We start from the raw sequence: 12,783 nt of genomic DNA on the forward strand, positions 1-12,783 counted from the left end.
CCACACATGAGCTGGTCAGTGGGGTTGCCAAAGTGACAGAATGACCAACGCCATCTTCAACATACAATTCTGAGAATACTAAAATTATAGAGAAATCATATTGTATTTGCATTAGGTACTGGAATAATTGCTACTGGGCTGGTATGCATAGTCCCAGTAACATCGGTCTGTGGAGCAGGTTCACAGATTAAAAAGATAGCAATTTTATCATCTCACAGTAGAAGCCCAAATTTTCATGCTTTATCAATATTAAAAATTTCAGATTTTTCCACTTTACATGAACTTAATTCTGTTACTCCAAGAGGGAATTGGCAGTTTTCTTTAGAAAAAGAGCTCAATTTATAAGATAGAAAACAACTTGGTTTTGTTCAAAGTTTTAGTAATGACACATGAATTGTACACAAAACACTACTGAGAGGAACCACACCAAGAGACCTAACTTTGCTTCCAGGCCACTGACCTTATGTGATGCTGCAAACATGAGTATTTAACTTTTAAGCATCCTATGAACAAATTTACTATTGTTAATGGAGTTCTAAACATACAGAATTTGGAGGCTGGAAGGGACCTTTAAAGATCATTTAGTCATTCCTCACCCCCATGGGCAGGGACATCTCTCATTAGATAAGTTGCTGAAAGCCCCATCCATATCACTCCTCATACATTTTATTCAGCACGCATTCACTGCTGACAGACTGGTTTGTGGTTTGTTTTGATTTTTAGCATGAAAAAACATTCTGAAGAAACAGAACACATTAGAGGGACAATCACTTTGCTTAATAAAATGTCCTCACATTTAGTAATATTCCACATTGCATTGCTTACTTCCTTCAGTTTACTGCTCCAATTAAATACCCACTAAATTTTCAGCATCATATTCCATTTATTTTGAGGAAGATAAAGAAACACTGGGGCTTCCAGCAAGTTCATAAATTTGAGAACACCTAGGACCATGACTTTTCAAACAACTTGCCCTCTTGAAGCTTGCTCTCCAAAGTTAAAATAGACCATACAACCTATTACAATACTAAGAAAGTGGGGAATAAACTGAACAGAGTAACTGCCAGCTAGAGTATTTGGGAATTAAATAATACGAAAGTGTTTGTTTCTGAATTCCTTTCAAGTTAATTCTGTACAGCAGAAAGAATTCAAAACAGAATCCATTTGTTAAACATTCTGCTGATATCTAAAAAGTTTGTAAATCTTTATAAATCTGCAAGTTAAAAAAAAAATGTGTAGTTTATTTGTAATGCTGGCGGAGTTCCAGGTACTATTAATCAGGCAATCCATCACACTTGGAAGAAAAAAGAAAATAGAAATAACCACCAGAATAAATCATGTCCAGGTTTGTGCATTTCTTAAAAGAAGATATAACGAGGGTTTGTATGCACAAGTATAATCTGATCTGTTTTTCCTACAGTAGTGTAACATTTGTAAAAATACCATTTAAGTGATATTTGCTATGCAATACCTAATAAATCTGTTCCTTCCCCTACATTTCAGCCTCTGCATAGGACCCAGTGTCTTCCAAGTCTTTCCATAAAATAAAAGATTTTTTGTAGACAACATTCATAGAAAAAAAATTAGACTAGCCACTTGGGTTGCTGTAAATGGAATTGGCAGTAAACAAATATTCTGCTCCTCCAGGTCACCACCAATGCGTATTCTGCCAGGCAGATCCCACACAATGAGTGCCCAGCCTTTTCTTTGTAAAATTTGTGCTGCTGCCCTGCTCCCAAGATAATCTACAGAAAGCAGCTGTATCAAGTAACGTGGCTGACAGCACCCACCGCACAAAATACTAATGGAAAAGACATTGAGACACATCACTGGATAGCAGAAATTTCTGAAGATGTTCCCAGTGGGCTGAAAAAATGCTAGATGTGGATACAGTGCCAAATACTGTCAAACAGCTGTGTCGGATGCTGCTGTCAAGCTGGTATGAAGGTGCTGTTGAGAGCTATCCTGGAGTAGCATCCAACCCCTAACACGCAGGGGTTGGTTAAGCCTCACAGCATTCCATTTCTTAGCAGTTTTTTTCTGTTTTTTTGTTTGTTTGTTTGTTTGGGGGGGGGGGGGGGGGGGAGGGCAGCTTACATGTGCAGCTCCAAAATGCACTAAAAGATCAAAAAAGGAATTTTTTTAAATTTTAAAAAAATCTGTCATCAAAGGAGTTAATCTGACCTTTGAAGACTTCCCCTCATGTGGTATTCTCTGAAGAGCTTCAGGATGTGATTACGGTGAGATCCATCTCCTTTAGCCTTCCTGTTCCCTTCCTGTTCCTTCCAAACCAGGACCATGACTGAATCACCATGCGGTCTGTAAAGCCCTCATGATTGCATACATTTACTGCACAACCATGTGAGCTTCCAGGTGTATTTGTATGGATTTCAGGCAGAACCCAGAATTATTACACCACAATAAAGCGAACAGTTACTTGTGAAGCAAAAACAATTTGGCAAGAGGCAGAAGAGTGAGGATGGTGAGCATTTCCTCCCACCATACCCACATTATACATTAAGACTGCATCTGTCTCTGTGATGTATATGAAAATGTGTCATCTCCTCCCAACTGGTTTTGCCACATGATTTTACTGTACCTGGTCTGAAAACAGAAGTTTTTTTATTATATCCTGCACTATATATACTCAGCCCTATGTCCTTTAAAATCTGGACAAACACAGTGATTTCTAATAAATGGACGACATATTAAGTACTTGCTGTGGTTTTGCTTAACCTAGATTTTTCTTTAGTTTCTACAGGGAAAATAAAAAGCTACAGCAGGTATCTTGATTGTGATGGAATAAATAACCATTGTCCTCAAGATGATAGAAATATTTCATGAATTTTTGGAGACAAAAAATATCCTAGGAAAAGACAGCTAAATTCTAAGGGAAGGCACTTGAAAGGAAAGTGAGAGCATGCCAATAACCATAGATGTTAGCTTTAATAATCACGCCTATTCATTGTGTGGGGTGACTGTGTTTGTGTGCATGTGTTCACAATTCTTCATAAAATATAACAGTGTTAATAATCATGAAAACTTTATGTTTATGCCCTTTTTTAGGGCACACTTTTTTCCATCATTACCTCTGCATGCCAGTGGGGCAAGTTTCCAACATTGTTCCCCTTCCCTATGCTGTAATTATAATGGATCTCAAACGTTTCTGATTTTTAAGGCCAGTGGATGACTCAAACCCATCTCGACTTTTACTTTTCTCCTGTTGAATCACGGTTTTGGGAGCACACAGCACTTTCTTATGGTCTTCCAGCAATAAAATGATGAAAGTAAGCAACAAATAAAGGACAAGCTCTTTCCTGAAAGCGATACAAAGCACACGGAATGGGAAGCACAATTCCAAGAGCCAGCAAAGCTCTTAAGTGACTGATCTCAAGGTTGTGTTTGGCCCTGCACCTCGGAAAGCTACCCAGGAAACAATGAGCAGATTACCTTAATATATAATTAAGTCATGCCGTCATTGCCCCGGTGTTCTGTAAAGCAGTAATCCAATTTGCTTGTGACAAACTACCTCTTCTTCGGCCTCATACCTCAGCCACTGAGCAGTCAATTATTCTATCAGAAAACAAATGGGCAATGATGCTGTTGTTGTTATAATTCCTAGAACAAAAACAGTTAAACTTGTTAAGTGAAAACAACTAATTACCCCTCAGCTCACCTTAAAATGGTAGCAGGTAAGGAGATGAATAAGTCACTTCAGTCAAGAAGCTTGTAAATGGATGGTTGTCCTAGTGACGTATGACTTGAAACAGTCCTGGGTAAATTACACAAAATGACACAATTGTCACTTTTTGAAGCTTTCTTAACCTTTCTTCCTATAGAAACCGGGCGACTCAGAAGATAATACTCCTACACCAGATTTTCTCCAGCCCTAGGAGCACCTCATTTAGCTCCAGGCCTGAGCAAAACCGCAGAGGTGGTGCTTGAGACTGTGGCTGCATTGCTGCAACTTTGCCCTTCTAGATAAAATACAACAGGATTCTTACACAACTTACAACAGGGTCACAACAACAAGATTTTAATTGAAACAGAGGGAAAAGGCAAACCTCCTTCAAGACACCACCCTCTGATCTTTGACCGCTATTTTCTTCCTAAGGTTCTCCTTTTATAAGGAGGACACACATATTTCCCGTACATACACAGGATGTCATTTCTTTACTATTTTCTACACGTCCATCTGACCATCTGGTGGTACTGACATTCACAATGTAGGAAATACAAAACAATGCACAAATTAGCAACACTGATGACACAAACACAGCAACAATCCTGCCTTGCTGTCCCATACTGTGTGATATACGTAAATTCTGTGCATCCTGAGAGAAGGGGGGATTTCATTTGGGTGGTCTCCTACAAGAGCTAAGTAAAGGGATGGTAGTTCAGTGTGCCTGTGTGATCCAGCTGCCAATACAGAATTAAATCTTTCCAAGGTTCCTTCTCAGCCTCTACTTGTGAGACTGGGTTAACTGGGGAGTGAGAGGTGAGCCAGGGTACAGAGAAATTCTCAGTCTCACCCCAAATAAAACAGCAAATATCAGTGCTTAAGCTTTTGAGTCTCACTTCTTGATAACAAAAAGTGATATGGTCCTCTATTCCTTATCTTATGCATGGAGAACAATTTCCATGGTAGGTTCCCCCAAGAATTACGTGAGGACAAGAGTCAACACAACCAAAACATACAATGCCCTCTGCTGAAGCATCAAGATCCAGTTTGCCTCCACCATTGGCAACGTGGGCTTTGAAGAACTCCTCTCCCCCGCTCTATTCCCTCCTGCTTGTACCATTCCCGAGGGTGCCTAGGCCTTCACCTCTGTTGTACCATCCCTCACAGCTCTTTCTTGGACCACATGGTAAACTGAAAAAACAGTCTCAGCATTTTCAGTATCATTATCTTGGGTCTTGTCCAGTTTTCTGGTCTGGATCTCTACAGGTGGTCTTACACAAAATGAGTGTACGATCGATGACAGGGCAGGACCAAGGGGCCCCAAATGGGGAGTGGGGGGAAGGAGAGTAAAAAATGCAGCAGAAAAAAAAAAGGTATATAAATGCCCCCGTTATTATGGCCCTTTCAAGAAGCTGGGCATTACATAATGGTTTTTCAGCACAACACTGATCTCATAAGAACTAAGAAAATCTCAGTGAAATCTAAGCAAATATTTAGCACAATTCTCAACTTCTAAACATTTACAGAGTTCTAACTTTGGAGTCTTAATGGTTGGCAGTATTCCTCAGAATAAAATTTGGGATCTTCAGAAAAGTGCCTAAGAGGCTAGGCAGCAGAATCTCCACACAGAGACGTAGTTATCAGCCTTCAGAGGGGTATTTATTCCAGAATTTATTCAGCGGATAATTATTTAGGTGAGAAAACCCTACCACGATGAGACAAAGTGGCTTTTGAAGATATTTTCTACTAGGTTTTTAGCCTGGACATTCTGTGTTTGTTGTAAAGTTTGAATGCAAAGCAGTAACATGCGAAAACAGAAACAAACCAAGCCTCTGTATGTAAAATCAGATCTATTTTGTGGAGCAATATAAACAACATGCTACCTTTACATTCTTGTTGCAGGCAGAGATCTAAAATAGCAAAAGCCACCATGTGTCTTACAAAATAGGAAATATTTCTGTGAAGTACAGAAGATGAAAAAAGAGCACATCAGAATAGTAAGAGTATTTGAAAAAAAATATCTTGTTGATAGCTGGAAATAAAACAAGAAATGCTGTATGCACTGCATGAATGTACTTGGCAAAGCATATCAAGCTCCTAAGCTGAGCCCTTTGTTTGATGATATTTAACAAATGATTCATTGTTATGATTGATAAAGGTCACAGCATACCCATCTCTAACATTGCAGCCCTCACTTAGTCTGTGAAGCTCTGTCCGTACAACACACTTTTACTACCAGAGACTTAAGTGCAGACACTCAGCGCAAGCCAGCAAAACTCCATTATTTTTTTATATATATCAGCAATATCATCTCCTTAAAAACCACAACCCCCTAGCTAACAGATAACCATCACCAAAATACCGCTGCAGTCACAATGGCTTCTCCGTACTGTGTAGCAGACGAACTGTGCATTATGCTCTACAGGCTTGCTTTCCCAGCCACGAGAGAAACTAGCGTGGCTGGATATGACTGGAGTGGGCCAAGAGTTTTTTGCAGTCCGCTTGCTCAATTTTTTTTTTTCCTCAAGGAAACCAGGGCACAGGGAAGGCTAACTGGGACATGGTCAAGGCATGTGTCAGATGCAGGTGTTTGGAAACAATACTTTGGCCCCACACTTCAGATGTCACCTCTTCTATTTGTGTTTGAGGCCAGCTGTGCTCCAGACCTAATCCCATAGTACACACACTTCCACAGCATCGTGATTTCAAACTCTGCTGCCTGGCTCTTCCGAGCTGGGAGCGAGGTGAGAGAGAGATGGTGCCGGGTTCTTCCTGGATCCCAGTCAGAAAGGCCTGGCAACAAAGGGCTTAATAAAATAGCCATTTTAATGGCTATTAGAATGAGAAGAGGAATAGATAAAGCGAGCAAATCTTATGCTGGAAATCCCCTGTTAAGTGTGGCATCAGCCAGATCCAGAAGGATTTTCCCATGACACCCTTTCCAGATCGCATCTGTGGAGACAGGTTCCTCCCATTCCAGTCATCCAAGCAACAAGAGGATTTCCTGGCAAGAAAACAGCTCCGCTCCTCTCTTGTACTGCCGAACAGACAGGCTGCTCTCATGGGAAGGGCTGCAAGCCATGGGCTTTGATAGGGATAACCAGAGGCTTCTAAGAAGCCAAGAAGACAGTCTCTGAAGCTGGCCCACCACAAGATAAGGTCATGAGGAGCCAGCCCAGCACTTTTCCCTTTCATACTCAGGGGGCAGTCACCCACGCTCTGCCCGTTGCTGCTGATAGCTCCTGTGAACTGGGTGACACATGCTTCCAAGTGCACCGCAAGAAAGAGGAAGGAGGTGCCAAGGATGATGTTGACCCATGTGAGTGTGCCTGGAGCCTGTGCTACCACACAGGTCATAAGGAACAGTCAGGAGGAGAGCTGACTTCAGAGATGCTTGTTTTTCTTCACTTTGATGCCCCCTCTTTATTTGAAAATGACAATTTTCAAATTCAAGTCTCAAGCTGCAGCATATAAAACCAACGTATTGCACAGTGACTATTCATCACAGCAAATATTAAAATATGGTTAAAAACCAGCATGCTTTGACTCTTAACAAAAGTCTGATGAAAACTTGCACCTCTGCAGGATTACATTAATAACAGCTGAAAACTGAATCCCATCCCTGTGTCTGCTTGTGGGCGTAAGTGCTGCATCCACACTTTCTACTTAAGAAGAGAAGAGTAAAATTCAAATCACCCAGTCACTTAAAAGCTGCTGGCTCCTACATTTCTCCCTTTGAAGCTGCCATTCTGAAGGGGCGTCAAAGGACGTGACTCTTTGTTGTTGTTGTGGCAGATCTAACAAATCCTGTACTTCTGAAAGGATCTAACAGCCTCGTAAGAGGCCGTAATGTATGCAAAAGGGCTGGATGGGATCAGCTCATTAGCCCATCTCGCTGCAACACCTGCAGGTGAGGTAGGATGGACCGGCAGAGGGGCTGCAGACCTCTGGCAATTTCCCACTTTGATGGTCTTAAGACTGGGGTGGTCTTAAGCATGGTTGCAGGATGAAAGAGACTGTAGATATTTACATATTCTTCAGGAGACACAAGTTTGGCACAGACTGTACCAAAGGACTTGAAACAGCATTTCAGACACATTTAGGGAAGCTTCAGAGATATGGGGCTGGTTTCTTTCTCTTATCAAGCAGAAGCCAGTTTTGGCTCCAGTTCACAGTACCTCCACAGGGACTGGAATATCAATATTCAAGGAAAGGCCAGAACCTGAATTGTTTGTTGTTGCTCTCTTTTGTCAACCAAAAGCAAACAAAAAAGCAACAATGATTTTCCACCAGTGTCTCGAGAGCTTTTATGAGCTCAGAGTTAGAAATCACACTTAGGAGCATCACTTTTTTGCCGGACAGAATTGTCAATTAGGGTTAGTCATGTCTGAGAATATATCAGTGACAACACACCAAAATACAGCTTTTAAAAAAAAAAATCCCAGATTTTTCAAAATAAAACAATGCAGTAAAAAGTTGACTACATACTTCTGTGCTAGACTCACTCTAACTCTGTAAGACTCATAGCTATACTGTCTCATGGCAGGACTCTAAAAAGACGTCTCTTAATCTAAATACATCTATATGTCTGATCATGACCTGCTTGTTAACATAAGGTGAATCATCATGTTTCTAGTGATTTTAATGAGTCACTTCTGAACATGCAAGTGAAAAGCCAGTTAAGTATCTTAACAAGTTTTCTCTGAGGATTTGACACTGACCCCTGGCTTTTGCAATCCATGAAATACACCTGGAAGTAAGAGTCTGGTGATCCATGCTGCACCCAGCCTGCCAAAGTCATCAACCCCACTTTTAATGAGAGTCACACTGATTGCCTTTGCGGGGGCAAAACAAACAGGGATTTTAAAAAATGCAGAGAAAGGACAGAGGGCTACAGGCTCAGACTTGAGGTGGAATCCAAACTCGTGCCCTGACAATATTAAGCTTTACCTCCCCAGGGCTGAGTAAAGCCACAAAGAACAATCAACCTGACATCAGATATTAAAAACACCTCTAAAAGGCACCTTGCTTGAAAATATATTTATAGCCCCAGCACATGGAAAATGTTTCCCTTCAATATATGTGAGAAAAATAGAGCTGATGTCCATTAAGTTCTGCCTAAACAAAACCACACAAAACCAGCCCCATACTAAGAGATCTATTTCTTCTGAAACACAGTAGATCTTAATTTCTTTAAATTTATTCCATACATGGCTTTTGCATTACTGGAAAGTACTGGGTGCTGTCCTGTTGTCTAAGTATGGAGAGATGCTGGAGGTTGTTGTGCAATGAAATAAAGCTCAGCCAGCAAATGACAGTAGTCCCATTGCGCTCACATGGGAGCCACATCAATATAAGTAAGCTGAGGACTTCATCAGGAGAGCCTGCACTCCATTAAACACCACACGGAGGTCTGCCACTTCTCTGAAGCCAAAGATAGAAACAAACTTGAAAATACAGAATTCTTCACATATGAGAGACAGTCAAGATGGAAAAAACATGCTAAATTCTGAGTTAGAAAAACACTCCTGTTAGAATTGCTGTTATAGACATATTAAACAAGAAAGCTAGTTTTCCTCCAAACACTTCTTTTCTGCCCACCATATTTCAAATGTCCAACAAATTCCTTCTTATTTCAATCAGGTTCAGATCACCCTAAATCCATACAGCACCCTGCAACTCACTGCTGCTTCTCTGACTTCATTCTCTGCCCCCAGACAAAAAGAAAGGAGGAAGTAGGCGAGAGAGGAGATAACAAGACTTCAAGTTCTCCCTTTGAACTGTAATGCTGAGTTTAGGGCTCCCTGTGTGTTGTGGTTTAACCCGGCTGGCAGCTAAACACCACACAGCCGTTCGCTCACCCTCCCCCCTCCCTCTCTGGGATGGGGGGAGAGAAACGGGAAAGTGAAGCCTGTGAGTTGAGATAAAGACAGTTTATTAAGACAGGAAAATAATAATAACAATAATAATAATAATAGTGATAATGATAATAGTATTAACAATAATAATGTGTAAGAAACAAGTGATGCACAATGCAATTGCTCACCACCCGCTGACCGATGCCCAGCCTATTCCCGAGCAGCCGGCCCCCCCACCCCGGCCAGCCACCCCTATATATTGTTTAGCATGACGTCAGATGGTATGGAATACCCCTTTGGCCAGTTTGGGTCAGCTGTCCTGGGTCTGTCCCCTCCCAGCTCCTGCTGCACCCCCAGCCTGCTCGCTGGCAGGACAGAGCAAGAAGCCGAAAAGTCCTTGGCCTGGTGTAAACACTGCTCTGCAACAATTAAAACATCAGCATGTTATCAGCGCTCTTCTCATCCTAATCCAAAACATAGCACCCTACCAGCTACTATGAGCTACTTAACTCTGTCCTAACTGGAACCAGGACAGATATCCACCCCTTATTCCATACCATTTATGTCATGCTCAGGTTACACTCTGTCCAATACATTCTAATTAATCACCATTTTCATCTATGATATATAGCAATCATGGTAGTGATGACATACATTATCATATAATAATTAACATACTACAATTCAACTCATGGGCTATTCTCACCCAGTATCAAATCCCCTTGAGGTACACACCGGACCTCCCCATTCTTTTGCATTACCCACCAAGTGCATCCAGGTCCCTGAGCAAAAGCAATTCCACGAATGGGTTTGCCTTTTCCTGAGGCAGGAGTAGCCCAGACTGTTTTACCCAGCATGTTTCTTACGTGCACTACAGGAACTTTATCCCCTTCTACAGTGCGTAACAGGTTTGATTGGGCAGGTCCAGCTCGGTTGGCAGATCCCCTGGTATTGACTAACCAGGTGGCCTTTGCCAAATGTGTATCCCAATTTTTGAATGTCCCAGCACCCATTGCTTTCAGTGTAGTCTTCAACAGTCCATTGTATCGTTCAACTTTTCCAGAGGCTGGTGCATGATAGGGGATGTGATACACCCACTCAATACCATGTTCTTTGGCCCAAGTGTCTATAAGGTTGTTTCGGAAATGAGTCCCGTTGTCTGACTCAATTCTCTCTGGGGTGCCATGTCGCCATAAGACTTGCTTTTCAAGGCCCAGGATAGTGTTCCGGGCGGTGGCATGGGGCACAGGATATGTTTCCAGCCATCCGGTGGTTGCTTCCACCATTGTAAGTACGTGGCGCTTGCCGTTGCGGGTTTGAGGGAGTGTGATGTAATCAATCTGCCAGGCCTCTCCATATTTATATTTCAGCCATCGTCCTCCATACCAAAGAGGTTTTGACCGTTTGGCTTGCTTGATTGCAGCACATGTTTCACAGTCATGAATAACCTGTGCTATAGTGTCCATGGTCAGGTCCACCCCTCGATCACGAGCCCATCTGTAGGTTGCATCTCTACCTTGATGGCCTGAGGTGTCATGGGCCCATCGGGCTATAAATAATTCACCTTTATGTTGCCAGTCCAGGTCCACCTGAGCCACTTCAATCTTAGCAGCCTGATCCACCTGCTGGTTGTTTTGGTGTTCTTCAGTAGCCCGATTCTTGGGCACATGAGCATCTACATGGCGTACCTTTACAACTAGGTTCTCTACCCGGGCAGCAATATCTTGCCACAATGCCGCAGCCCAGATGGGCTTGCCCCTGCGCTGCCAGTTGTTCTGCTTCCATTGCTGTAACCACCCCCACAGGGCATTTGCTACCATCCATGAATCAGTATAGAGATAGAGAACTGGCCACTTTTCTCGTTCAGCAATATCTAAAGCCAGCTGAATGGCTTTTACTTCTGCAAACTGACTCGATTCACCTTCTCCCTCAGCAGCTTCTGCAACTCGTCGTGTAGGACTCCATACAGCAGCTTTCCATCTCCGATGCTTTCCCACAATACGACAGGACCCGTCAGTGAACAAGGCATATTTCTTCTCATTTTCCGGTAGCTTGTTGTACAGGGGGGCTTCTTCAGCACGAACCACCTCCTCCTCTGGTGATATCCCAAAGTATTTGCCTTCTGGCCAGTCCATAATCACCTCCAAGATTCCTGGGCGACTGGGGTTTCCTATTCGAGCCCGCTGAGTAATCAGTGCAACCCACTTGCTCCATGTAGCATCAGTTGCATGATGCGTAGAGGGGACCCTTCCTTTGAACATCCAGCCTAGTACCGGCAGTCGGGGTGCCAGGAGGAGCTGCGCTTCAGTACCGACCACTTCCGAAGCAGATCGAACTCCTTCATATGCTGCCAATATCTCCTTTTCAGTTGGAGTATAGCGGGCTTCAGATCCTCTGTATCCCCGACTCCAAAACCCCAGGGGTCGACCTCGAGTTTCCCCAGGTTCTTTCTGCCAGAGGCTCCAGGTGGGACCATTCTCTCCGGCTGCGGTGTAGAGCACATTCTTTACATCTGGTCCTGTTCGGACTGGCCCGAGGGCTACTGCATGAACTATTTCCTGCTTAATTTGTTCAAAGGCTTGTCGTTGCTCAGGGCCCCATTCAAAAGCATTCTTCTTACGGGTTACTTGGTAGAGCGGGTTTACAATCAGACTGTAATTTGGAATATGCATTCTCCAAAACCCCACGACACCTAGGAAAGTTTGTGTTTCTTTTTTGCTAGTTGGTGGAGACATAGCTGTTATTTTGTTGATCACATCCATTGGGATTTGACGGCGTCCATCTTGCCATTTTATTCCTAAAAACTGGATCTCTCGTGCAGGTCCTTTAACTTTATTCTGTTTTATGGCAAAACCGGCCTTCAGAAGGATTTGGACTATTTTCTTCCCTTTCTCGAAAACTTCTTCTGCAGTGTCACCCCACACAATGATGTCATCGATGTACTGCAGGTGTTCAGGAGCTTCCCCCTGCTCCAGCGCAGACTGGATCAGTCCATGGCAAATGGTAGGGCTGTGTTTCCACCCCTGGGGCAGCCGATTCCAAGTATATTGGACTCCCCTCCAAGTGAAAGCAAACTGTGGCCTGCACTGTGCTGCTAGAGGGATGGAGAAAAATGCATTAGCGATATCAATTGTGGCATACCACTTGGCTGCCTTTGATTCCAGTTCATACTGGAGTTCTAGCATGTCCGGCACTGCAGCACTCAGTGGTGGCGTGACTTCGTTCAGGCCACGATAGTCCACT

At 42.9% G+C, this 12,783-nt stretch overlaps 1 protein-coding gene across 4 annotated transcripts in view; it reads right to left on the bottom strand.

The window, feature by feature from the left end:
- LOC136790812 (uncharacterized) overlaps positions 1-12,219 on the bottom strand; it is a 61,350-nt gene extending 49,131 nt beyond the window's left edge. For all 4 annotated transcript variants that reach the window (XM_066996680.1, XM_066996679.1, XM_066996682.1 and 1 more), the window contains exons 1-3: positions 9,729-12,219; positions 3,677-3,772; positions 3,451-3,573 (exon numbers count right to left, since the gene is read on the bottom strand). In XM_066996680.1, the coding sequence (XP_066852781.1) occupies positions 10,230-12,212 (1,983 nt within the window). In that variant the 5' untranslated portion in view covers positions 12,213-12,219 and the 3' untranslated portion in view covers positions 3,451-3,573; positions 3,677-3,772; positions 9,729-10,229. The remainder of the gene's footprint in view (positions 1-3,450; positions 3,574-3,676; positions 3,773-9,728) is intronic.
- Between the last annotated feature and the right edge of the window lie 564 nt (positions 12,220-12,783).

This window comes from Anser cygnoides, chromosome 4 (genome assembly GCF_040182565.1).
Source record: "Anser cygnoides isolate HZ-2024a breed goose chromosome 4, Taihu_goose_T2T_genome, whole genome shotgun sequence".
NCBI classification, from domain to species: Eukaryota; Metazoa; Chordata; class Aves; order Anseriformes; family Anatidae; genus Anser; species Anser cygnoides.